We start from the raw sequence: 27,817 nt of genomic DNA, 5'->3' as shown, positions 1-27,817 counted from the left end.
GCATCAGATCTTGACTATCAAAATGAAAATTGGATAAACTAACTGTACTTAGTGGAGATGTTTACATTGCATTAAACATGAAGTGTATTAGGCAAAAGTTTTTTGCACGTGACTTACTTAAAAATTGGTAACATGGATTATTTCTAAATCAAGACATCAACCAAGTCAAATGAAAGTGTCATTTTTTTATACCGTTTGTTTTTGTACAGAATGATGATATTAACGACATGATGACCATATTAACGACATAATCTGTAAATCAACATGCTAACATGTTGGAGTAATGTCTACTCCACTGAATAAGGTGTGCACTATAGTGCTGCAATGATTAATAAAGACCAACAAGAATGTTGATTTAAAATATGTTGACATATTTGTTCAAATTTTAGTGTTAACTACTTGTAAATTTGTAACTGCAATAAACTACACTAAGTGTTGGGGACAGAAATGCAGCAGATAATGGGCTCAATCACACAGTTTACACACAGCTTTGTGTCTCCAAAAGTGCTCCAACACAACAGATTTAACCCACTGTTAATTGTTAAACCATTCATACATATTCTAGGCATTTAAATAACGCATGCACAACAAGAGCACATGACAGAAATAAACAATGACTAATCAACTAATCGAAAGACAATCATCAGATTAGGCGACTAACAAAACAACCATTAGTTACAGCCCTAGTGTAATACGAGTTCTAGGCTGGAAGTTCTTACCACCATCTCGTTCTCTTGCCCGGTGCGGGTGCAGGGCCTTGGCTCTACCGTGCCCACTGCTCTCTGTGTGCTTGTTGTCTGGACTGTCGGATCGCCGCAGCATTTTGCACGGCGGAGTCGCATCACTGCTGTCCCGCATCTTCTCATGCTGATGGTCGCTTGACGGGTGACTCTTGGATGAATATTTAAGAGTCTGAAACGTAACAACGACAGAAAACACAGCACATTTTGTACAGGCACAGACTCAGGCATCTGCAGGTGTTGTAGAAGCAATAGCTAACTGTTGGAGGGTCCAACAATTTCAAGTGACTCTGCATTTTGTTAACAGTCTTACCGGCATATCTTTGATTGAAATCTAGACATTTGTAAATTATATAGAATCAATAACTGACTGTTAGACAGGCGGATAAAACGAAATCCTACAATTTTAAGTGACTATGCATTTTGTAATAAGGCTCACTCACCAAATAAAATAATACAGGCATATATTTGATTTTAGCTCAAATCTAGGTATTAGTAAATTATATAGAAACAATAACCTACTGTTAGACAGGCGAATAAAATGAAACCCTACAATATTAAGTGACTATACATTTTGCAAACAGGCTTCCTCCTTACTAAAAGTGGTTCAGAAGAGAAGGCAAGTCGTGACAGACTTGATACAGAAAACTAGCTAAAATATACCACAGTGACAAACAAGCCAAATATGTGATTTAGCTTAGTCACTTCTTTATAGCTGAAGAATCAATATCAGACTATAATATAAGACAAATAAAACAAAATACTACAATTTCAAGTGACTATGATTTTTGTAAACAGTCTCACTCACTGAAAATTAAGAATACAGTTTTATCTTTGAAATCTAGCCATTTGTAAACAATATCAATAACTGAATCAACAACTGACTGTTAGATAGACGGATAAAACAAAATACTATCATTTTTAATTACAATGAATTTTGTAAACAGTCTCACTCACGAACAAATAATACAGGCATATATTTGATTTGGGCAAACTTAGCCATTTGTAAACAATACAGACTCAATAACTGACTCTTAGACAGGTGGATAAAATGAAATCCTACGATTTTAAGTGACTGCATTTTGTAAACAGAATCACTCACAAAAAAAAGAACAGTCACATACTTGATTTTAATCACAAACCTTTACCTTTGTAAACGATATAGAATCAATAACTGACTAGAGATATATAAATAAAACAAAATAATACAATTTTAAGTGACACTGAATTTTGTAAACAGGCTCAACACACGAAAAGTGATTTAGAAGAAAACGCGAGTCGTGACAGACTGGATACGCAAAACTAGCTAAAATAAAACCATAGTGACAAACATGCCAAATATGTAATTTAACTTAATCTCTTATTTATAGTCGAAGTATTGAATAACTTGCTAATCAGGTAAATTAACTAAAAAATATGAAAACGGGTGGTTAATATCTTATCAGTCTTGTTTTGACACCTTGTCACAAACAGCGAGAACTGAGACTGACCCGGTTGTTGAGCTAGCGTTAGCTCGGTTAGCTAACGTTAAATACAGCTCTTTGGCCTCAAATTAACGTTTATAAAATATAATAATTGCTGAGGAATGAGGCTACAGCGTGTTAAAGAATAATTCGTGGGAATTATGAATGTTTAATTATTACATTTGACGTTTTTAAACGCGAAAAGGCGAATTCATTCAGGCCTTAAATAGCTAACGTTAAATAGCTTAGCTAACTTCATAGCTATAGCTAGCCGTTAAAGCAGCTGAAGGAACTAACGTTACAAACAGCTCTTTTGCCAAATAAATACTAACGTTTATTAACGTTAATGGTTCTTAAACATGAGCGATACACTTATTAAATCGTATTTAAGGCTGATTAGCGAATTTATTCGTGTTTAGCTGGCTAACTAACCTAGCTAACATTTAGCGTTAAAAAGAGAATAGTTAGTTAGCTAGCTAGCTAACTAGCTACATTCAGGCCTTAACGCTATCTAGTTAGCTACAGCTAAAGCTAAGCTAACCGTAGCTAGCGTATGAAAACTCGCTCCACCGCAACAAGCTGCTGGTAAACTCGACGATCAGCTACACCGTGCCCCAATTAGAGAGATAAAAACGTGCGAATTTAGAGCGTTTTAAGCGTTTCATGTTTAAAATCTAAAAAGCAGGAGCCTCTCCGGGCTGTTTTTGACTCTGAGGCCTGGCCTGCACCCGAAGCCTGAACCGGAGTGGCCCTTTTAATCTGATTTGTGTGAGCCTGCTCAGCGCCGAGCCTTAGCTAACCTGGTAGGGCTGAGAGTCCCTTCGGTCGTTGCACCTACGAAAAAAGACAGAAAAAAACAAGAAAAGGGGGATTAGACACGGGAAAAGTTGGTACAGATTCGTAGATAAACGTATAGGCAAGCTGCAACCTCTGAATCAACCCCACTAAGCTGTCTCTAAGTTTCTACTTATTTTGGTTTGGTTAAAAATGGCGGAGTGTCAAAGCAGAGAAGGAAAAAGGAGGAAAAAAAATAAAGAGCTGTTTACCCATCGCCGAGTCTCGGTTGTTTCCTTGCATACATTACCATCAATGCCGTGTTAGTGTGTGTGAAGTCGATGTGAAAGGTGGGTCGCTTGTGTGTGTGTTTTTAGGCTGTGGAAAACCCGATCTCATCTATTATTTCAGCAGCACTAACTCTGCCTGAGCTGAGAGCTATTCGAGTCGCTCTCCTGCCTCTGCTAGTCGGAAGAGCGCCCTCGCTCCATCTCCCACTCTCTCTCGATCATACACGCACACACACCAAACTCTGCCCCTATCTACAGGAAAGCGAAGCTCAGCCTGCGCCGGGCCGCCTCCCCCTCCCTCTCCCTCTCCGCCGCACACTGCGGCCGGCAGACTCGTGGACATCATCGGCTAAACTCGGCTCTACTCGGACTCCTTCACTCTGCAGCAGAACAGAAAGGCGACTGCGCCTCAGTGTGGCTAAAGATCCTCCTGCTTTCCAGCTCAACATTCCTGCAATACCTTCTCACACTGCTCCCCTAGAACAAACACTTAAATTCTGCCCTCTATTACACATCTAATAAACATCTGAATATAACAACAACAACAACAATGATAATAATAATAATAAACATTTCTTCAACATCTCTTTACTTTGCTGCTCTAGCACAATTATTCTTGGAGTCTAATACACATCTAATAAACATCTGAATGTAATAATAATAATAATAATAATAATAATAATAATAATAATAATAATAATAATAATTAAATCAATGTTTTGTTCATTTTGATAATGATCCTTCAGTTCATGCACAAGTCATGAAGATGAAGTGACCAAATTTGAACACTAAAAGCATGCAGGTCTCATGCAGGTTTGTGTGCTTTTCAATATGTCCAAAAAACAGCAGCATAATTGGGAGGCAGTGTGTCCTGTTGTCTTCTACAGATTATTTTTTTATTTAATAAAATCTCAAAAAAATCATTTGAAATTGTTTCAATTACTGTACAATATTTAAACCTTACTAATGTGAAGATACAAATGTCACAAAACAAATAGACTATTAGTAACAGAAACAAACTATCAAAAAATTCTATCAAATTCTGGGCCCTGTACACTCTCAATGTCAGTGGGCCCCTATCCATGCCAGCACACAAGTAACGTGAGCGGAAAAAAAAAATCTGGATTTTCAAGGGCCCCTCTCCCTACTCGGTTAAATTTCCAGTTAAATTTGGTTAAAAATTTGCCTGATAATATATAGCTTGCATATACCAAATATATACATTTATACTTAATATACCAAATAAAACATCAGCACAGCTTGTCTGTCCCGAAGAAAGCATTTAAAGAGCTAAGCTGGTATAAGATGAACGTGTGACAGCTTGGAGTTAAATGGACCTGAGCTGTTTAGGGGTAACCCTTAGGGTAAGCACTGACCCAACTACCATTGAATCTAATGCAGTGTGGTGGTCAGTAACAATGGGAAGCAATGCATCAGCACTTCTGTGTTCACTGCCCTGTTAACAGAGGAGCAGTGCACACATTTTCTCGAATTTGACCATATATTCACCTACACTACACTGCACTGTTAGTACTTACTAAAACCTAAACTCAAATATGTTCACATACAAACTATTTACAAAGGAGCAGTAGGTTTTATTTTATACTTTCTGTACATTATAAATTATTTCATGATCATACAGCTTTGGAAAAAAATAAGGGACCACCTCAGTTTCTGAATCAGTTTTTCTGATTTTGCTATTTATAAGTATATGTTTGTGTAAAACGAACATTGTTGTTTTATTTTGTAAACTACGGACAACATTTCTCCCAAATTCCAAATAAAAATGTATTTATATTATATTTAGAGCATTTATTTGAAAAAAAAAAGAGAAACGGCTGAAATAACAAAAAAAGTTGCAGAGCTTTCCGACCTCAAATAATGCAAAGAAAAAAGTTCATAATTGTAAAGTTTTAAAAGTTCAGAAATCAATATTTTATGGAATAACCCTGTTTTTTAATCACAGTTTTCATGAATCTTGGCATGTTCTCCTCCACCAGTTTTACACACTGCTTTTGGATAACTTTATGGCACTCCTGGTGCAAAAAATCAAGCAATTCAGCTTGGTTTGATGCCTTGTAATCATCCAACTTTCTCTTGATTATATTCCAGAGTTTTTCAATTAGGTAAAATCAAAGAAACTCATAATTTTAAGTGGTCCTCATTTTTTCCAGAACTGTTTATTATAAAAATATTATCTTGCATCGTACAAATATCTCACATTATTTTATTGTGAGTGTAAACTGTGGTTAAGTAGCAATATGTTGTACATAAAATATATTTTGTAAGTTAATTCACTAATGCACATTAATTATACAGCAGCACTGCTGTGTCTGCTTCACTCCTCACACCCACCACTGAAATAATACTGTGCTGTGTGGGGTCCTGATCAGAGAAGAACAGGGTGAAAATAAGATAAAGTATGCAGAAACACAATTACACGGCTATACTCTGTAATTATACTGTAGAACTACAAAGTTATCCTATGTGATAAGTGCAGCTGATCACATAGAAAAGGAGTGTAGAAACAAGGTGGTGGTATTAATGTTATGGCTAGTATATGTATACAAATCCTGGATTGACTACCTTTTTTTTTTTAGCAAACGAAAGGAAACAATGGCAAGAAATCTCCCTCAGAGACTGTGAAAGAACATTTGACGGGAACCAAGACTCAAAAGAGGAACTCAAAATTCCCTGGCTAATACCAGATTGCACAACAATCAACATATATAGAGTCTACCTATGGATTAGAATAGAAATAAGACAAAACATAAAACTATGCAGAACTATGACAAATAATATTACTATTGGATCATACAGGGGATGAGTCTAGAGTTGTGTATGGTATGGTGTACTGGTGAGTCCATGTTAACTAATTTGCCCAGTATCAAGATCTGTTATTCAGAATATATTAAGATTAAGACCTACACTGTTAAAAGTACTATACACATTCTTTGAGAATCTAGAGTTTTTTTTTAGAGGTTTCTCAGTTTGAATCTGTGGAGGAACCTTAAAATGTGCTCTAAAAAACCGTCAGAGTATATTTTTCTAAAAATCTTGATTTAAGGTTCACCAGAGAACCTTAAGGGGTTCCTCCACAGTTTCAAACTGAAGAACCTCTAAAAATCCTTTAAAAAAATATACAGTACTTTTAACAGTATAGGTCATCTTCATTAGTTTTCAAAAACAGATCCTATAGCAGCACTTGTATTCTATTATTCTTTACTTGCTTTGGACTCTTGCCAACAATTAACTGGTTTAATACTGGAAGTAGACCTTGTGTACCATCGCAAATGGCAAAATTTGTAGTCCAAGCCAAGCACGAATATATATATATATATTTTTCTACATTTTAACGTTTTACATTGTGAATTACCAAGAATTCCTTTTTATATTTCTTCTTTCAAATACTTTATTGATTTAATGGTAACTAACAAGTTACTGTATAAAAACTACATGTTTCTACAACCAAGGACAGAAAAAAGAAAAGATCACACCAAGACTCTATACTATGTTAGTGATAGTTCTTTATTTGGACTAGAACAATAAATACTTGAAAAATTACACAAACACAAAACAAATGACAAAATGAACTGAATATTAACAGCTAACAAAGAAATAGCCACGTAGTGCATCTACGCACCAAGCACAACATCCAAACAGGCATCTGGTTCGTCATAGACTTGAACAGAAGTCTCAGATCTCTCCACAGAGCTGCTCTCGGAGAGTTGCCTTTCTTCTTCATTGTGACTGGAAGAGGGGAAACCATCAGGGCTCAACTGTACGACCGGCAACACAACAGTCGATAAAACCCTTCATTCTCACAGCACGTGGTCAAAAAACAAAAAGAAAGAAGTAAGGGAAAAAAAGCTCACTACCGTCTCTCAGTGAGATTAGGTGTGGAGCTGGTCACACCAGAAGAGACATATTGCACTATAACTAACTAACTCTACTCATCTACTCGTCAGTGCTGGCACACTTTACAGTAAGTAGTAGCACAGTAGAACAGTTTCAAAGGTTTCAAAAGTACTCAAAGGTTTGAATTAAGTGCTGAGCGTCACAGAGAAAGAAACACACTTTTCAGAAACATACATATTATTTTGTGATAGTTAAGCAATAAAGGAATGTTTGTGTTGTCTTCAAACAGTAGACAAACAGAATAAAATGAGAAAAGTTATTTTCACTTATTAACTTGCAGTTACACAAAAAAGCACAGGAGCAGCATTAATTTCAAGGCATTCCACATAAACATCATGACAGAGCTTTTCTTTTGCTTTCTTTTTTTAGCAAACACTTAAATTGGGAAATTGTTTAAATTAGTTTAAATCATTAATTCATCTATTCATTCTTTAAGTGAATTCTGCCTGATCTTGGCTGTGGGTTCACTAGAACAGAATATCCAGTTTTCACAGAGATTCACAAACTCTTGCAGCATTTTTGCAGGACATTAACAGCAATATTAGGATTACAGTAAACAAAGGTATGGAATAAGGAAGGTGTTACTACTGGTAATGTTGGTGGAATATCGAATGTGTCTGGAAACATGTAATCATTGGTAAACAGTCAACATGTGACTTGTTGCACAGTGAAAGGACTGAAGTGAAGCCGAACCAGAGCAGATATGGACATTTTACTGTCCGTTTCATAAGGATTAATAAGCCTTATTAACGTGCACATGCGGAAATGCGGGCTTATGTGGAATGCACCCATTTTAGTAGAATGATGAATGCCGTTGACATCATAATATTTTGAATTATGTGGCACATTTCATGTTATCTTAGTCAAAATTCTGCTCATATTTTGAGCAACTACAGTAAAGGAACACACAAAATAAACAGAATGAGGAATTTAGAAGAACATGTTGGAGAGATTTTTGCTCTCAGCAGAATAAATATGCTGTGCCACATATATTTTGGAATGAGTAAAAGAAGTTGGTAAGAAGAGTGTAAGATGTGGAGACAGGTGTACTACTGTGTTAGGAGACAGATACGTCGGGGCTTCATTTGTGCAGGTTAAGTAAGGGCTAGGGCAGACTGTGTTCTGGTGTTTTTGAGGAAAAAAATGTGAATAAGGGAAAATCAAGAAGGAGGAAGACCAAAAAAATAAATCTAAAATGATTGTAATGAAGGATTTCTCATTTAACCCTCTCTGGCACTAACACGGGGTTCTGCCAGTGAGCTGTGGATGATTCCTGTGATGGACTCCACTCCTTCTCCCTCCAGGAATGTACGATGGTCTCCCTCAATCACGTGCACTGAAACCTTACCGTCGCACACCTGCAGAGAACAAGACATAGAGCATACGGTTATGTTAAAGTGCTTTTATGTATTAAATAAATTACTAAAAGAGACATAAAGCTGGATATGTGACAGATCTAGATGACTTATTATTTTCAGTTAGTGATTAGGAGTACAGGTTAAACAGGACTGACAGGTTATCAGAATTTATGTAGCAGACAAATGCTGTCTACGAAATGAAACACACACACACACACATACACATACACATATATATATATATATATATATATATATATATATGTGTGTGTGTTTTATTTCATATTTCTCTAAAGCACTGTATGTATTGTCTAATATATGTATATATATATATATACACACACACATATATATATATATATATGTGTGTGTGTATATATATATATATATATATGTATATATATATGTGTGTATATATATATATATATATATATATATATATATATATATATATATGTGTGTGTATGTATGTATGTATGTATGTATACACACATATATTGGACATTACATGGATATGGTCTAAATTATTTTTGCTGAGAGCAAGAAAAGTCCATTAATATGAATGTTCACTTTGTTTAAAAAGTGGATTTCTTATATTTATGTTTTATTTATTTATGATTAAAAACAAACAAAAAAATTGCTCTTGTAATTGCATTATTATGGCATTATATTATAATATCAGTGGCATTAAAAGTCTTCAAATGCAAATTACTTATATTGTTTAGCAAATTCCCAGAACAATTACTGGTAGTTATGGTGCCCTAGTAATAGGCAATATGTTGTAAATACCAATACCCATATTGTATTATTGTGTCTGATATGTAGACTATCATCTGTTTGTAATTGAATTAATTAATTAAGGTATTATTTCTTGTTTTTTTTAATCAATTTTGTGGTGGTCTCTAGTATGAATAAATGCCCTGTGAGACGTTTTTTGTGAGAAAGTGCTCCGGTGCTCCTGTTTCAGGCTGTTTTATTTCAGTGGAGAAGTAGGCAGGGAAGAACTACAAGATTTTAGCTCTTACTCATCAATATTCATGACAGGCAAACTCTGATTGGCTAACAGCACTGTGATGCTCTCTTCACGGCTCTGCAGTGCGCAGTTGTAAGCAAAGGTGGGCGAGGCCACGAATCCTAATTCACGGCTAAATGTCAATTCACTAGTTTTTTTGTCCGTTTTCTTTTATTGGACAATACAGACAATAAGTGCAACATGTATATGCAACTTTAAGTGAACTATTGTATTTCAAAAAGAGAAAGTACTAAATGCTTTCTCGTGAAATTACACCTTTAAAAAGAATGTGCATGGGTTGTTTTGGGGGAAGGTGGGAGTACAGATCATGCTGTAGAAACATGACAATTAAATAGCAGCACAAAGATTTTTTAAGATGTCTTAAAAAATATAATACAAGCTGTTTACTGAGTCAGTAAAATACCACCATAAGTTAAATTTTGTCATGTTTATGGTTAAATATTATCAGAAATGCTGATATTTTAACAATATTCTTTGTTAATGTTTTTGTCATGTCGCACTGTATCGTACATTGCCATTTCTCTAAAGCATTTCAAGATATTCAGCAGTTTTAGTCACATTTCCCAGTCCTACAGTATTATGTGGTATTAGCATATGCTTACCTCATGCAGCTTGTAATCACTTCCCAGTCCATCTCCGTACTCGCTGCTGGCCTTTGCCCTCAGCAGGGTGATGTTGCCATGGTATTTGGTCGTGGGGACGTATTGGTCCGCAGCCTTCAGTTTGTGGTAAAATGTGGAGGCAGCAAAGTGGAGTGAGTCACGACTCACATTCTTATGGTTGGAAGTGATCAGATCCACAGCCTGGTTTACTCGAGCCTCGAGATCTTTCAGAGGTAGCAACGTTTCCAAAAGCTATTAAAACCAAAAGAGAGAGGAGGGGTTATGTAGGGATTATAGGTTTGTATTTTGATAACTAGTGATTAAGCTGCAGTGGGCAGGAATTGTAATTTCAATACACAAAGATGGTTATGAAATTCACTATGAATAGAGAAACTGACATACAGTAAGTACATATCTGACCATGTCAGTGGATGCTGCAGAAAACCTTTAACACCACCATGTGGCCAAATTAGAAAATGCAGATTTTAATTTGAGTCAGTTTGATTTGATTTGAATTTAATTTTCAAGTGTATTTGAAACTACACACAATAACAACTGGTACATATTAACATATCTATCTATATATATATATATATAAATATAAATATATATATATATATATATATTATATAATCAATGTTGATTTTTAATTGTTCACAGTCGATTACCCTTCGACACTGCTAAGGAAGTTCATTAACTAATTAAACTATTACTACTAATAAACTACTAAAGGTGTACACATTGCTGACACAGGGAATCAACTATGTACTCAAATACTCCTAGAGATCACTAATGACCAGTGGCAAGCATGATCCTGAGGCCAATATTAAGTGTTACTATGTTTTTTAGAATGATGGAGTCAAATTGATTGAATCAAATAAAATCAAAACAGATTTATTGTCACAGCATATAAGTACAGGATTTTAGCTAGTGAATAGCTTGGGTGCATGATCTTATTTAGCATGCTGAAAAAATACATTATATACATAAAATGAAATAAAAAAAAGAAAAAAACTTAAACTATGCTATAAACTTAACTTACTCAAAGAACATACATTATTGCACACTTGAATGCAGAGGTATAATATGTAACTATGAACATATAGATGTGACATTGCTTTTTACAGGTGAGTATAGTACGGTTTAGTTTAGTAGGTAAAGTGACCTGTGGTGAGTTGGAGAGAACATTGTACTACTGGCTATTCAACAGCCTGATGGCTTAGGGAAAGAGACCCTTTAAGATACCTTTAAACCAGAACTAATAATCCTACTTTGCAACATATGGCTACTAAAGCTCTTTGCATTCAAATCCTCACAGCAATGTTCTTACATCTTTTGTAAAGCATTTCTAGAATAAACACTGGATAAGCAGGTGTCCACACACATTTGGACATTTTGGGTCAGTGAAACCCTGAACATTCTTTCGGTAGAGAACTTCCACTCATGACTGGACTTAACCCTTGTGTGGTGTTCATATTTTTGTTACTCGTTTACTTTGTTACTTGTATTTAATTCAGCAAATTAAGCAATTTTACATTAAAATGCTTTACACATGCTTGCTTCACCTAAATTGCAAGCAATATAAACAGCTTACATGGTTAATATTTGCCCTTTACCTTTCTTATGTTACATTTCTTTTAAAAAGTGCTACTCTTTTTATATTAGTTTTTTTTAATAAAATGTAAAAGAAAATGAATTAAACTCAAGATATGAGTAGAAAATTTGTTTAGTTTCAAATTTACAAATGAAGCAATGTTTATTAGCCCTTGGCCAAACATACTGTATGTAATATAAATGTGTGTGGGGGTGGGGTGGGGGGGGGGTGTACAGTGTGTGTTTATCGAAAATGTGTTTTGATATATGTTTTTCACAAAAAATGCCAATGCCAATGAGTTTGAGTTAGAAAAAATATTTTTTTTGTATCATTTGATGAAAAATGAAAACGGGTCCAACAGACCCGAACACCACACAAGGGTTAAATTTGGTCTGGAATATCAATCCATAATATATCTGATATGGTGTAGCCTTTAAAATATTCATTTTTGGTCATAATGACTGGTGACATTTCTGAATTAGTGATGCTCTGTAATACAATGTTCAGTACAGAAACAGGACACCTGATCTCCACAGTTTCTACACACAAGCCTTAGAAGTTACAGAGTAAAAGGCCCTGAAATGCTGGAATGAATGGCTTAACTCTTGTTATTGATCCTTACCTTGTTATACTCAATACCAGTGAACTGCTGGATGAATGCGCACAGTGCTTCGGTCTCAGCCTCAGACTCGTTGCCTGGGGTCAGCTTAGACCTATAGCTCTGTTGGTGTAAGCAACAAAGGAAACAATGCTTATGACAGTGACAAAATGCTGTGTTTTGTATCTGGGTGGTCTCACATGAATGTTCTCGGAACTGTACAGTAGAATACAGGTGCACTGTTCCCACCTGAGTGTACGCTGCGACGTAAGAATGGGAGCCGTCGAAAAGGAAGAGGTATTCCACAGGGCACTGGGCCTCCTGCAGCTGAGAGCACATCTCAAAAGCCACGCAGGCACCAAAAGAGTAGCCAGCAATACGATACGGCCCCTCCGGCTGCGCCTGCCTCACACAGTCCACATAATACGAAGCCAGACTCTGAATACTGTCCAGTGGAGCAGCTATACACACATACACAAAGAGAGAAAGAGGGGAAAAAATGGGTTAGAGGCTTAATTACACTTTACTTCGTGGCATTAACATAATTAATTGCTTTGGTTAATTTCATGGTTTTAGACACCTAAGGAATTATTTAAAACCACGTATATCAACAACAATAGTGTTTTAATTGTAATCACTAATAATAATTGTAATTTGTTCTCCAAAAAAAAAGTCTGAAAAACAAAGCCTTTTGCTTTTAAATTTGATGTATTGTGTGCGTTTAAAAGATGTCTGCCCAATTAAGGGGAAGTAATCAATTGTTTAATGTTAATGTTCTACTATTTATGTTCCTAATGGTAATGTGGTCAGTGAGGACTTTGTATAGACATGCGCTTTCTCTGTTATTTGATTAAACTTAGTAGAATTACACATGTTCTGCACAGCTGACCTAACCTGACCTGCCCTTGATTGTGCAGCCTTGACTCTATATGTTTGCACTCATTTTTGTGAGTGTACAATAAGTGATAAGGCTGATTTTGAAATAACTGCCAGTTAAGGCAATAGATTTCCCTTTAAACCGTCACATCAGCATTTTCTCATAGTTAATTTAAAATACTCTATATTGCAGTTACAGCAATATACTGCAATTACCTTTGGTGCACTGCACACCATAGCAAGGCACGCTTAGCTTGGCGGTGAGGGTGCGGAAGGCAGCGATGGAGCCCTCGATGGGGTGAATGAGGAACAGAGGTCTCTCTGCACTCTGGACCTCATTCAGGCGAGTCACAGTGGGGCTGTCCGGGTTCACCAGCATCAGACTGAGATCTGACTCCAGCAGAGCCTGAGCTCCAGTGTGCTTCACCTGGGATGGCCTGGCTTCTGCAGAGGATACAATATATATATATATATATATATATATATATATATGGTTTAAAAGAACATGCACAGAAGAGGAAAACTTGAATTTTCATCAGAAAACTGAAAATATGTTTAATCACACTCACCCTCAGACCCTCCCGACTTGCTGGACAGCTGACGTAGCTTGTTGACAGTAAGTTGACGGATTTCTCTCATGGCCATGACGATGTCATAGTCTCTCTCCAGCGTCTGCCTCACTTCCACCCCCATGAGAGAGTCCAGACCCAGATCAGCCAATGAGGCGTCAGCGTTCAGGCTGTTCACGTCACGCACACCTGAGAGAAGCAAACATAGCAAAAGAAATACATGATTTCAGCTTTCATTTATTTCTGCAGATTTAAAAAAAACATTACAGTTTGAAAAGATTAATGGAGAGAAATCAATTAACACAATTTTTTCCCCCTTTTCTCCCAATTTAGCTAGGGCAATTGTGAAACCCATTCAGCTGCTACTCAGCTGTATATTCTCCATCACTAGTGATGCTACAACACAAGGAGGGTGAAGACTAGCGTACGCCTCCTCTGATATCCGATGTCCAATTACACACTCACCAGAGAGGTCTCTAAAACCCCAAAACTTATGGACAGCCGCTTTAATATAGCAGTGTCAGCAAACCCAACACTGATGTTCTTACCCAAGATGTGTGCCACTGCTTCCACCAAGTCCCTCTGTCCACTGCCTTCTCCCTTCGCCACCTGCACCCTCTCTGCCAGCACAAAGCTCGACATGACTGCCCGCTGCTGGCACAGGAAACGGTCCAGCACCTCCAAACAGGAAGCCATGCGCTGGGGCAGTGTCCCACCGATCACTGCATCATTGCCACCCATGGTCTCCAGGACAACACCCACGTCACCGATGGCACCCCACTGGATGGCCAGGCCTGGCAGGTTGTCCTGGCGACGCTGCTCACACACTCTCTCCATAGTGGAGTTGGCAAAGCCGTAGTTGCTCTGACCAGCATTGCCGCGGCCACAGCTGACTGAGGAGAAAACCACAAAGTGCTGCAGCTCGGGGCACTTCTGCCTCGTCACTCTGTGGAAGAAATTGAATTAAATAATCATATGTTAATATAATAATATAATGGTTTATATTAGAGCTGAGTAATATGACTTTTTTTTTTGGGCCGTGCCACCACTCCCTCTCTTTGGAGGACTATTAATACTTTATTATTTATTTATTCATTTATTTATTTTATATATATATATATATATATATATATATATTGCTAAACAGAGAACAGAATCATGAACGTATGTGCAATTTTACCTAATGATTTTGCTACAGTTTATCATGTGTTGGATTATTATGTAATGTACTGTAATGTTTGAATTAGATATGTCCAAATTGGGTCTGAACCTGTGTTTTGAGTGTATGTCTAGAGGGAGATAGTATGTTAATCAATTTCATTTATTATTGATTTGTTAATCAATAGTCATTCAGTATGTTAATCAATTTCATTTATTGATGTTAATGTTATTTTTTGTTTTATAACAAAATGACTATTTTATCGTATTATGCTAAATTTGTTATTGGTAAATTTACATTTTCATTGATAAATGATACGCATCTCTCAGTATATTGTGGATTTTGTCAGTGCTTTAAAAACAAACTGATTAAATGCACATTTCATTACAGAAAATGTAATTAATTAGTCATGCTTAAGTTCAGCACATTTAGGATGAAAATCACAGTATTTATGTAACTGTAGTACGTAATTAGCATTTTTTTAAGAACCTGCCACTACTAATGCATGTTGTCTGTGTGTGAAAATACGACAAATCATGAAATCCTCTTTAAATATCATGATACAATATTTTTACTGTATAGCCCAGCCCTAGTTAATATAATAATATACAATAATACACCTAAGTGCCAGGGTGTGATCAAAGGTTTACCTGTCTAAATAAAGGGTTCCATCATATTTTGGCTTGTTGACATCAATAAACTGCTGTGGTGTAAGATTTTCAAGCATGCCATCTTGCAAAACCTACGGAAAAACAGAAAAACATCAAATTTCATTGTCTTATTCAAACTAATGTATTAACTAACAATACAGACACACAGACTAAAAAGATATTTACCATGGCAAGGTGAAAGATTCCTCCCACAGGTCCCAGCCGGGAGGATTCAGCGATCAATTGCTCCGCCCCTGCCAGAGTGCTGACATCACTAGTTGACACTAGGACCTGGATGCCCATAGCTTGCCACTCGCGGACACGCTTGGCCTGGTAACCTATTTCAAACAAATTACATTGTATATTTATAATAGACTCAATTCAATTCTAGCTGTTGCTTCTAAATGTGGTTTTATTTTTTTTTTTTACTTTAAAACACATCAATATTCAGAACAATTACCGTTGCGGACGCCAGAACGAGAGGTGAGCACTAGCTTGCGAGCTCCTCTCTCAGTTAGCCAGTGAGCCAGCTCCAGCCCAAAGCCTCCCAGTCCTCCTGTGATGATGTAAGAGTGAGTGGATGGACAGAAGGTGCGGCAGATAGCAGAGAGAGCTAGAGGAGCAGCTGCAGAGACACCACTGCCCTTCTCCTCAGAACGTACCTGTGGAAGGAAGAATAAAAATTGAAGACAGTTCATAAAGCACAATTTCAATCCAACTTACTTCAAAGGCATCTTTAAAGCTCCAACTGGTTGTGGAGGTTCTCACCTGCAGCAGCACTTTGCCGATGTGCTTGCCCTGAGCCATGTAGCGGAAGGCGTCCTCCACCTGGTTTCTTTCGAACACTGTAGTGCGGAGTGGCTGCACCACTCCATCAGCAATGCCCTTTTTCAGCAGCTCTGACACCTCCTCCCACTCGCGGTTACCCTCCTCAAACAGTGCATCCAGAAGGATCCCGTGGAAGGCCACATTTTTCAGGAAGAGAGCCATACCTGATACAAAAGAACAGAGTTAGCTTTTTTAAAAATGATGTAACAGCCCATTCCTTGCACTAGAGATTTCCCACCCCTTCTTATCTCACACACCAAATCAAGGTTATTAAGGCCTTTAGGGACATATGAACATCTGTGTTAGATCTGAAATTTTGAGAGTGGAAAAGTAGATCTCCAGGGCAAGGATTGATGATGCTAAATTAATGAGAGGGTCTTAAAAATTCCCTATTCTCTATAGCTCCTTCTTAATACATGCATACAATCCAGCTATCCTGACTACTATCTGCGTCATATTTATGAGGTCAACTGTTCCACCACTGCATGTCCAATTAATGCTTTTTGCAGGTTTCTACAACTCACCCAGAGGGGTATTGTTTGACAGGTCATATTTGCCAATCTCCAAGAAGCGCCCATGTCTGGCCAAACAGCGCAAGCTGGCCTGCAGCTTCTCCTCAGCCAGGGAGTTCAGAACCACATCAACTCCTAAATACAGCAAAGAAATTCAGTACAAATGATCTACACATTTCACAGTGACAAACACAAACAGTTAACATTACCATCATTTATGATCTCCATTAAATATCACACAGTAACAGTACACTAACCTTTGCCCTGTGTGTATTTCAGCACATGTTGCTCAAAGGAAGCATCTCTGGAGTTAGCAAAGGATTCTGGAGTGAGCTGTGGGAATCGTTCCTGCAGGTAGGCCCTCTTCTCTTTGGAACCTGGAGAGGACCAGAAATGAGTCAGACTGTCACTAGCACATTTTAATTTAGACAGGCCAACAAATATGATCACATGTTGCATGTTTTAACATTTTTAAATAATTTAACCCTGATATGCAGTGCAGTGTTTTATACAGATGTTTGTGTATGAATATGTCACTCACCCACAGTTGTGAAGACCCTGCAGCCCATGCTGAGTGCAATGGCGATGGCAGCCTGGCCAACTCCTCCAGAGCCAGAGTGGATAAGCACACTCTCACCAGGCCTGAGACGCCCACGCACCACCATGGAGTAATACGCAGTAGCATAGACTACAGGTACTGACGCAGCCTGCTCCAGAGTCCTGCATTTACACACATATGGTTAGAGCTACTCTAAGTATCATCAATATAATTTACAAGTAATACAATATAATATGTATAATTTACACCTTTTTGGCTAATTACAGTATATTTAATTATGTTACACCCTGCCCAATGCGTTTTGTGATGCTCATTGCATATAATGCACCTGCCAACAGTGTATTTTCACTTCTATCTTTCTTGCACATGCACTGTTAAAATAGCAAAGATGCTTGTTAAAATATCTATGCTGATGTGCATCTTGGTCTGGAGTTGAGGTGTGTTCAGGTAAATTGCTGGTGCATTGCTATCTTGGCAATGGAAAACACTGAACACACTGACTATTGTCAGGGTTTCAATCATCACTGACTGATTAAAACCCTGACAACAATCAACAGTCAGATGTTCATTGCTTTGTCAGCTTTACGGCCTGCCTGTAGATTGCTAAAATAGTATTATTAGTCTTCTTAAAAGATCCTTATTGGTATAGTCTGGTGGGCTTGCCCTGCTAGGGAATCAAACCCTACTCTGCCAAAGAGAAGACTTTGCTGTTATCCACTATACTACACCAACCAAGGATAATGATATACTTGTAAGATACAGGTTCCTGGACAGCATTTAAACATAACAAATTAGGATGAACTGCAGAAAAGCTTGAGATAAGTATGATTATTCTATTACGTTAGTCCTATGATGATGATATAGGAATACAAAAACTCATCCAACAATGGAAATGTGAAGGAGTTAGTTTGGTTCTTTGATATTTTGTTTGTCAAATGTTCAAAATCTAAAACTCTGAACTAAGGGTGTGCCATATCATATCGTACGCAATAAAATCGTCAACATTCAACATAAAATAGTGTAAACAATATCTTTCCCTGAAACAATGTGCCAAATCACCTACCCCTAATTATCTCATCAGGGTACTACTTTTTTGCTGTTTTTAGCAAAAGAAAAATTCACATTGTTCTGATTTCCCATTATATATCTACTAGAGATAGATCATATCTGTTACGTATCATTTATTTTACTTTATTTTATTTTATTTTACTTTAATCCTGGATATATGGAGATATTTGGAGTGTATGATTAGAATAATTTCATTCTGAATCATTGACTTCTGTTACAATCTGATAAATTCTTGTATTTTTTAATATTTCAGTTAGAGGTGTGCCATATCATATTCTATGCAAATATAGAATAACCTTTTTCTTGAAATATATTTTTAATGTTTTGCCATTTTGCCAAGAATATAGTGATCACAAAAATACCATTAAATATCATGAGACTTTTAGGGCCATATCGCCCACCCATTTGGGTATCCCTTACAGAGACGGTGAATAGCAGAGTTTCTCACCAGCTGGAGGGGACATCCCAGAGGAAGCGCTTGTCTGCATCCACGCAGGTTGCCAGACCTTTAGCAGGCAGCAAGCCCATCACACGTCGCCCACTGGGGTCCCGGCCAGAGAACTCCATTCCCAGCATACACTGCTGCAATGCAATGTCTCCTGCACACAAACATTAGAAAATAATTCGAAAAAATGGAAAAGACCAGCTGTTGTAAAGTACTGTAAAAGTACATAATAGCATTTAAAAGCACTTTAGATCTGTGTGAAGAACTGGTTACCAGGAATAGCGTCCGGGGGCAGTTTGCCGGTGGCCAGCATGATGTCTCTGAAGTTGAGGGAGGAGTAGTAGACACGGCAGAGCTGCACATTGGGGTTGGATGGAACGAAGTGCCGCAGTGGGGACGCAATCCAGCGAAGTGAGGAAAGATCACCACGAGTCAGTACGTTAACATACGCCTGCTCAGTCAACTCCTCGCTTAAATCTACAACACAGGCAATACACAGTCAGAATGAAAAAAAAAATGTAAAAAGTAAATAAAACTTTCAATACTTTACGCCACTGTGTAAAGATATGCACAAAACAGCAGTGGTGTATACCTTGTGGCAATAGCTGGTGTCTAAATGTGCCCCACTGGCCATCCCGATACACATTTATACTGAGGTCTTTTTGCAGCACCGTCTGCATGTCCTTATGGGTCAGCAAGAGAGAGGGAGCACCAGAGGACTTCTTCAGATTGGACACAAATGCACACCTACAGTATAAAAAATAATAGATAATAAAGAAAGATCAGGGCATGTTAGAAACTTTATTAGTTATAACAGCAAAAAAAACTAATATATTTCAAATACATATAATAAACAGTACACTGTATTATTGGCAATATCATCAGTTAGGTCAGTAAAGATTTGAGCAGCGACAAATATTGTCATTTTGCATTTGCAAACCACCACAATGGGCTCAAAATGAGGCAAGATTTGATTAAAGTGTAGACTATCAGCTTTATTTCAAAAACTTTAACAAGAATATTAGACTACCCACTATGAACTGTAATTACAGCCATTTTAACACAGTCTCTCCGCACTCATATTAAGGTAGCATTAACATTAACAAAGTTTCCAATATAAAAACATAAGGACCAGATTAGACTTTAGATGCCAGTAACAGTCTAAGAAGCTAACCCAGTTCTGGAAGAAGTTTCTTGGACAGACAAAACCGCAAAGAAAAGTAAGTGAATGGAGATTAAAAAGGTAGAGCTTATACTTATCTGAAGCATATCAAATGATCTTTAAAACATGGTGTAGGCAGCATTATGGCATGAGAATATATGGCGGCCAATGGGGCTTGGTTAATAACTTCTGAAACTATTGTTGCTGCTGAAATTTAATAAAATGCAAAAACCTGATTCATTGTACAGATGGATTAAGACCCTAAGAAAAAGTGCCTCAGGACAAAGAAATCAAATGCTTTTTAACTGCTGAGTCATTTCAAACCCATTGTTGAATCGAAAGCATTAAAAATCTAAATGATAATGATATTAAATGAACTAACCGAATGCGGTTGCCTCCAGGTTCCTGTCTGAGACAGTTGACCATTCCCACCACTCCATTATGGCTGTTAGTAGCAGTAATCCACACTGGTTTCTCTGATGCCTCAGCAAGTATGCTCTAAAAGAAGCAAGATTAAAAGATAAAAAGGTACATATTGTACATTTTAGAACTTTATGGAATACTAATAATTTAATATTACACATTATTATATACTGCAGTTACAGAGCACAGCTTACCTTCAGATTCTCCACCCATTTGTAGTCAGTAGAGTCCACGGACAATGCGATAGGCTGTTTTTCAGCAGTCTGTCTACGTCCAAGGAAGAGAACTGAGCCGTAGAATGACTTCTTCATCATGAGCACTTTGAGAGAGGCCTTCTCAAACAGCTTCTCCCATTCCACCTGCAGACACACACATACAATGAATGAAATGCATGCTAGTAGATGCACCAGACACACAAACACTACCACACTATCCAGCTTAAACCAGGCTTAAACAACTTAGCGATGCTTCCACACACCTGAGTCAGCAGTCCATTCTGATTGTCCAAAGAGTTGAGGAAGGCCACAGTCTCCCCCAGTGTGTCCCCTCTCAACAGGGTGTGAAGTAGCACAAAGCCCCCCTCCTTAGCAGATGAGGCCAGGTTTTCCAGCAGTGTGGCTGGGCTTGCCACAACCCCTGGAGCACAGTTGCACACCACCAGGTCAGCACCAGTCAGATTTCCTGAAGCTGGACCCTGCTGAGGATCCCACTGTGCAGCGGAGATGCCCTGCTCTTCCAGAGAGCTCTGCTGGGCTGCTAGCAGCTCTGTGTTGAGGTCAGACGCTGTGTAGTCCAGGCGCAACATTGGCTGAATGTTGAGGAGGCTGACGGCTCGGGAGAACACACGGCCTTCGCTGGAGAGAGCCTGACATGAGAGAAAGACAGAGTGAGACTGAGATGAATATCCTAAACTAGCTGACCAGCTTGTTTTGTACATGTCTGGACACATTTTCTTTTGTTTTGCATTGGAGGAACAAAGATAAGTGCAGCAAACATGTAAAGTAACTTGTAGGCCATCAATTATAATTGTGCAAAGTGCTTAAAATTGTTACACAATCTCAATGAGGGTTGTTCTGTAATGATAGGTACAGTTGTGGTCAAAAGTTTACATACACTTGTAAAAAAACATAAATGTTATGGCTGTCTTGAGTTTTCAATAAGTTCTACAACTCTTATTTTTCTGTGATAGAGTGATCGGAACACATACATGTTTGTCACAAAAAACAGTCATAAAATTTGGTTCTTTCATAAATTTATTATGGGTCTGCTGAAAATGTCACCAAATCTGCTGGGTCAAAAATATACATACAGCTACAAAATTTGTCAATTTTGGTGATGTAGCGAGTTGTGTCAATCAAATTAGCTTCATGTCATGGCCTCTTCACTTCTTGTAAGTGATTCTGATTGACTACAGCTGTTGACTTCTCATGAGCCCATTTAAATAGGGCTCATTTGACCCAGTGATTAGACTCAGCTACAAAAGCTACAATGGGAAAGTCAAAGGAACTCAGTGTGGATCTGAAAAAGCGAATTATTGACTTGAACAAGTCAGGGAAGTCACTTGGAGCCATTTCAAAGCAGCTACAGGTCCCAAGAGCAACTGTGCAGACAATTATACGCAAGTATAAAGTGCATGGAACAGTTGTGTCACTGCCACGATCAGGAAGAAAACGCAAGCTATCACATGCTGCCGAGAGGAGATTGGTCAGGATGGTCAAGAGTCAACCAAGAATCACCAAGAAGCAGGTCTGCAAGGATTTGGAAGCTGATGGAACACAGGTGTCAGTCTCCACAGTCAAGCGTGTTTTACATCGCCATGGACTGAGAGGCTGCCGTGCAAGAAAGAAGCCCTTGCTCCAGAAAAGGCACCTTAAGACTCGGCTGAAGTTTGCTGCTGATCACATGGACAAAGATAAAATCTTCTGGAGGAAAGTTCTCTGGTCAGACGAAACAAAAATTGAGCTGTTTGGCCACAACACCCAGCAATATGTTTGGAGGAGAAAAGGTGAGGCCTTTAATCCCAGGAACACCATGCCTACTGTCAAGCATGGTGGTGGTAGTATTATGCTCTGGGGATGTTTTGCTGCCAGTGGAACTGGTTCTTTGCAGAAAGTAAATGGGATAATGAAGAAGGAGGATTACCTCCAAATTCTGCAGGAAAACCTAAAACCATCAGCCCGAAGGTTGGGTCTTGGGCGCAGTTGGGTGTTCCAACAAGACAATGACCCAAAACACACATCAAAAGTGGTAAAGGAATGGCTAAACCAGGCTAGAATTAAGGTTTTAGAATGGCCTTCCCAAAGTCCTGACTTAAACCCCATTGAGAACATGTGGACAGTGCTAAAGAAACGGGTTCATGCAAGAAAACCATCACATTTAGCTGAACTGCACCAATTCTGTCAAGAAGAGTGGTCAAACATTCGACCTGAAGCTTGCCAGGAGCTTGTGGATGGCTACCAAAAGCGCCTAGTTGCCGTGAAAATGGCCAAGGGACATGTAACCAAATACTAATGTTGCTGTATGTATATTTTTGACCCAGCAGATTTGGCGACATTTTCAGCAGACCCATAATAAATTTATGAAAGAACCAAATTTTATGACTGTTTTTTGTGACAAACATGTATGTGTTCCGATCACTCTATCACAGAAAAATAAGAGTTGTAGAACTTATTGAAAACTCAAGACAGCCATAACATTATGTTTTTTTACAAGTGTATGTAAACTTTTGACCACAACTGTATATAGCTGTATTTTGCTTTTGCTTAAAAATTGTGATGACTTAAGCATGCAAATAGGTGCTAATTGATGGGGCTTTGCTTTAATTAGCTTTTATTATTTTTTGTTATGGCCACCAGCTTCGTAGATCCAACAAAAAGGTAGACACTAAACATATTGGGTAATCAATTACACTTGGGAAATTGAATTAGATTTTCTTTGCCAAATTAGCACTTAAATGTACTTTACCTCCACAACTTTGAGTTTGCCAGGGCTGGAATTCTCCAAGGCGGTGTCCAGACAGTGACGCAGATTGTGTGAGTCCAGTAGGCCATTGAGGAGTGGATCCTGCAGCAGACAGTCCCTCTCCTTCTGCACAGTCTGCTGCAGTTCTGAGTGCAGGTTACCGTTCAGCTCCAGGCCACACAGTACTGACAGAAGATGCAGCAGGCCACCCTCTGCCTCTGCACTTATCAGCTGGTCCCCAGAAACATTCTCCAGGCCAGGGATGGAGATTTTCACACCCTGGTTAACCAGTTTCCTCTGGAGACGGCTGATCAGACCTGTAGAAGCGACATATAGGCACTGGTTTAGACATACAGCATAGTTATGTTGATCCTAGCATATACAATACAATGTTACAAGTGAGTGACCTATTAAAGAAGAGAAATTTTCAGAATATGAGCAGCAACTTTACCTTTGCAATGTCTCAGTTGGTCCTCCAGTTTCTCATTCGATCGCAGGCACTCTCTCTCCTCATAGGGCACAAAGACAAACTCCTCCAGAGTAGGTGGGGTTTGTTGCTGTTGGCGACGTGGGGCTACAGTGGCATGGAGGCCGCAGATCTGAACTCCACCGGCTGTGATGTTGTCCAGGCAGCGGTTGACATGAACATCAACAGCTGAAGAAAAAAAATGTAAAAAAAAAACAAATTAGACATTTGATATTTTATGAAGAACATCTTCAGCTCTTAGGATCCAGGACACAAAATAATGCATTCAAACTAACTGTTTTACCTTTCCTTTCCTCTGTGTAGTCCTGAACCTTCTGCTCATGTACAGTGGGGTTCACACACACCGAGCGAATACGGGTAGGAAGGCGCAGGCTGCGACCGGACAAGCCGACCACAATCATCTGCAGCATGGTATCCAGGAATGTCACCCAGTTGCCCGTCCACTGCAACTTCCCATGGTCCCCTGCAAAACCAGGACACAGTAAGTTATACAGTACAAAATATGATTCGTACATAAAAAAAATAAAAAAATAAAATCAGAACCTCTATCTAAATAAATCTTGCAGTTATATTGTTTTTTTATTAATAAACCTGAGCAGCTTATACCAAAGATAATAATAATAATAATAAAGCTGTTTTCATTGTTTGTTAATTGCAATCAAAATAAAATGTTCAACTGATCCTGAAACTGATTTGAGGTCAAATCACGCAGCACTAATTATGAGAAGTATTAGAGGACAGCTATTTACCGGCATTGTTGGACTCCAGAATGCCCTGGAAGGTTTTGCCATAGTCATATCCACGCAGACGCAGCTCCTTGTAGATATCTCCAGCTTTCAGTCTCAGTTTCGGGTCCTCTGCCTCCAGAGTCACAGGTTCTTCCAGTTGAGAGCGGAAGGAATCTAGTGCTACATCCTCCAGCACACTGACTTTTCCTGAAAGAGTCAGGAGCATGAGAATATACCAGATGTACTTACATTAGCTTTCCTGATGAGCTAATATACAAACAGTATGTGATGCACACTAACATTTAATTAAGGAAAAAACATGGGTAGCTTACCACTGACTGCTAAGTTGCCATTCTCAGACACCTCAAAGCGGTTAGTGGCAGGCATAAGGCGTACCTCCAACTGAACAGATCCTAAAAGATAATACAGTGAAGCAATTAGATGAAATCAAACAAGATGGTTCACTTCCTTTCACATTCTCTTCTTCCTGATTAAGGTCAAACCCATGTTAATTGCTATCAATAGGGTTTGCCAATTTAAAACATTTGGTCAGATACTCTACATCATCCTCAAATATTTTAGACTATGTACCAGCCATGATCAAACTAAAACTTGCAAGTACCACCTATGAGGCTCATGTGAGAGCCTTGTCTGCTTTTGTAATGAGCCAACCATTGATTATCGTTCCTTTATTGTTAATGCAGTATGCCTAAGTTTGAGACAGTTGGTAATAACAGGAGTGTGAGATGAAATAATGAACTACTGTATATACATGGCATCCCATTGAATTTTTCAGTTGTTAACTCTAATACAGACACTGTTAAGAATTGTAGAGCTCCACTGTGTTTTATAGTCGGGCCTACGAAACTGATCTTAACAATTTAAATCCCTGCAGTAAAAATCTCACCAGTCTTGGGCAGAATAGTGGCTCTATGGATGGTGACGTCCTCAAAAGTAACCGGAGTGTGCTCAAAAACAGTGCCAAGACTCTTCATAAGTGTTCTCCATGCCAGCACCAGATAACCTGTGGCTGGGTACAGGACCCGCCCGTCAATACAGTGGCCAATCATGTAGTGGTCTGGGGATTCAGGGTTTACATCTGCACAGAGAAGTTTGAAAACACATTGAAATTGAGCAACACATTTAAGCACCTGTCCATAAAGAGTCTAACTGAAAACCTTCAAGTCTTAACTTACCAATGTTATATACACTAGCTGAGGTGGAGCCTCCAGAACCAGCTGGAAAATCTTCCACCTTGGGGACATCCCAGGTCTGAGAATGGTCCCATTGGATAAGAGGGGAGATGAGGGGTGTGCCGACTGGGACAGGGAACTCCACAGCAGGATAAAGGCGGTTACTGTCCACATTGATACTGCAAAAGCACAACAAAAGTTATTTTGTTTAATTAATCGTTTATCAGGGATTCAAATATATATGACAAGTATACTTTCCATATTTTCCAAAGGCTTCACAAGTCTTAATAGTACTTAGTACTGACCCATTCATGTAGACCTTCCCTATATGCGAAAGGAAGAACTCCAAGTTGTTGGCATGTCCTCTCTTCATCAATGGTAGAATAGAGCAAGTGGGCTTGAGGCTGCGCTTTAGGATAGCCTGTAGGATAATATATAGAAGCATATATACTGAATAGGTTCTACTGCTGTGTTTAAAGGGTGTGTAAAGTACGCTTTCTTGTCTCCTGTATCTTTCCTCACCTGCAGGAGGGCGTGTGGTGCTATCTCCACCACCACAGCATTGTCAGGCACGTGGCTCAGGCCTTCTTGGAAGAGCACAGGGCTCACCAGGTTGTTGACGTGGTACTCAGCTGAAGAGTAGAGGGCCAGAGGGCTCTCCCAGTCTGACTGGGGGATGGATGTACTGATCCAGCGGGCAGAGCGAGGCCTAGGGCTTTTTATCACCTTAAAGAACACAAAATAAATTCATTAATTTGAAAAGTAGATTGAGTAGTATAGAAAAATGATTCTTTTTGGTGCTAAAGACACTCAAACACAAGGAAAACCTCTTGTTTGTATCAGCAAAGCCTGTCAAGATAACCAAACTGTCGACTTGTACAATATATGGACATGAGCAATAATTTAAAAGGTTTTTACTCTTCTAAAAAACAAACAAAAAAAAAATTGGGTGAGTAAAGCGCTTCCATTTTCAGTGAAGGTTTTCCAGCATTAAGGCTGGGTGCAGCAGCATTAGCATTAGCCACTAAGTGTATTATAAAGTGCACAGGATTATAATGCGCACTGTTGATTTTTGGGAAAATATATATAGTCCAAAAATACGGCAAATCAAACTTTTATATCTTTAAAAATTAGTTAACTGCTTTATTATGGGATTATTTTATTTTTTTGCCCGAAACCAGGAAAACCAGGAAAGGAACAATTTAGGTATTTACAGAACTGCTGCCTTTACTAAAAGACTATCCTTAGCCCTGTTCCTTCCTATAGTCCATATGACTAATATTCTAGCACACCTTGAAGCAACAGCATGACAGAGGAAAAAACACCAGGTGGTGCTGTGGAGCTTCGGACAAGTGCTGGCTTACCTTTTGCAGAGCAGCGAGCAGTGCTGGAGCAATTGAGGCCATGTAATAGGAGTGGAATGCAACACCAGCACTGCGCACTTCTTTGGCAAACACGCCAGTCTTCTTCAGCTCGGCCACAAACTTGCTGACAGCTTCCTACACACACACAAACACAAAATTAGCTAAATAAACACTTACATTATTTTTAAATCCAGATCCTTTAGTGAACAGTTTAAAGCTGAACAACAATAAAAACAGATAAGAATATAATACCTGTGGTCCGGAGATAGTGACTGTGTCCTCTGCATTGTGGCAAGCAGGCACAACTCCCTGTGGGCACTGAGCCTTACACTCTTCCCAGGTCAGCCCTGACAAAAAAAAAGTTAAACATTTAAATTAAACAAACAAAAAAATTTTTTTGAGTATCTGGGGGACCTTGATAAAAAAATATTTTGTAACAGAGAAGTTTGAAAGTTAATAATCA

General features: G+C 38.4%; 2 protein-coding genes across 3 annotated transcripts in view; both read right to left on the bottom strand.

The window, feature by feature from the left end:
• Positions 1-3,503, bottom strand: part of waca (WW domain containing adaptor with coiled-coil a) — a 30,298-nt gene extending 26,795 nt beyond the window's left edge. The window contains exons 1-3 of the mRNA XM_022669053.2: positions 3,250-3,503; positions 3,004-3,037; positions 720-912 (exon numbers count right to left, since the gene is read on the bottom strand). Coding sequence (XP_022524774.1) covers positions 720-912; positions 3,004-3,037; positions 3,250-3,290 — 268 coding nt within the window. The 5' untranslated portion in view covers positions 3,291-3,503. The remainder of the gene's footprint in view (positions 1-719; positions 913-3,003; positions 3,038-3,249) is intronic.
• Positions 3,504-6,777: 3,274 nt separating this feature from the next.
• The window catches only part of fasn (fatty acid synthase), a 34,849-nt gene continuing 13,809 nt past the window's right edge, over positions 6,778-27,817 (bottom strand). For both annotated transcript variants that reach the window (XM_049464915.1, XM_049464916.1), the window contains exons 12-42: positions 27,607-27,701; positions 27,355-27,489; positions 26,513-26,716; positions 26,296-26,411; positions 25,994-26,169; positions 25,705-25,896; positions 25,130-25,210; positions 24,819-25,004; positions 24,353-24,532; positions 24,034-24,237; positions 23,586-23,899; positions 21,100-21,486; positions 20,816-20,980; positions 20,581-20,696; positions 19,629-19,783; positions 19,310-19,513; positions 19,040-19,190; positions 17,506-17,684; positions 17,222-17,341; positions 16,977-17,099; positions 16,393-16,616; positions 16,085-16,286; positions 15,811-15,962; positions 15,625-15,716; positions 14,364-14,761; positions 13,816-14,004; positions 13,463-13,690; positions 12,620-12,831; positions 12,395-12,493; positions 10,179-10,430; positions 6,778-8,543 (exon numbers count right to left, since the gene is read on the bottom strand). In XM_049464915.1, coding sequence (XP_049320872.1) covers positions 8,406-8,543; positions 10,179-10,430; positions 12,395-12,493; positions 12,620-12,831; positions 13,463-13,690; positions 13,816-14,004; positions 14,364-14,761; positions 15,625-15,716; positions 15,811-15,962; positions 16,085-16,286; positions 16,393-16,616; positions 16,977-17,099; positions 17,222-17,341; positions 17,506-17,684; positions 19,040-19,190; positions 19,310-19,513; positions 19,629-19,783; positions 20,581-20,696; positions 20,816-20,980; positions 21,100-21,486; positions 23,586-23,899; positions 24,034-24,237; positions 24,353-24,532; positions 24,819-25,004; positions 25,130-25,210; positions 25,705-25,896; positions 25,994-26,169; positions 26,296-26,411; positions 26,513-26,716; positions 27,355-27,489; positions 27,607-27,701 — 5,669 coding nt within the window. In that variant the 3' untranslated portion in view covers positions 6,778-8,405. The remainder of the gene's footprint in view (positions 8,544-10,178; positions 10,431-12,394; positions 12,494-12,619; positions 12,832-13,462; positions 13,691-13,815; positions 14,005-14,363; positions 14,762-15,624; positions 15,717-15,810; positions 15,963-16,084; positions 16,287-16,392; positions 16,617-16,976; positions 17,100-17,221; positions 17,342-17,505; positions 17,685-19,039; positions 19,191-19,309; positions 19,514-19,628; positions 19,784-20,580; positions 20,697-20,815; positions 20,981-21,099; positions 21,487-23,585; positions 23,900-24,033; positions 24,238-24,352; positions 24,533-24,818; positions 25,005-25,129; positions 25,211-25,704; positions 25,897-25,993; positions 26,170-26,295; positions 26,412-26,512; positions 26,717-27,354; positions 27,490-27,606; positions 27,702-27,817) is intronic.

Source organism: Astyanax mexicanus, chromosome 15 (assembly GCF_023375975.1).
Source record: "Astyanax mexicanus isolate ESR-SI-001 chromosome 15, AstMex3_surface, whole genome shotgun sequence".
NCBI lineage: Eukaryota > Metazoa > Chordata > Actinopteri > Characiformes > Acestrorhamphidae > Astyanax > Astyanax mexicanus.
Note: the sequence above shows the minus strand (reverse complement) of the source record. Positions and strands in the feature narration are given on the sequence as shown.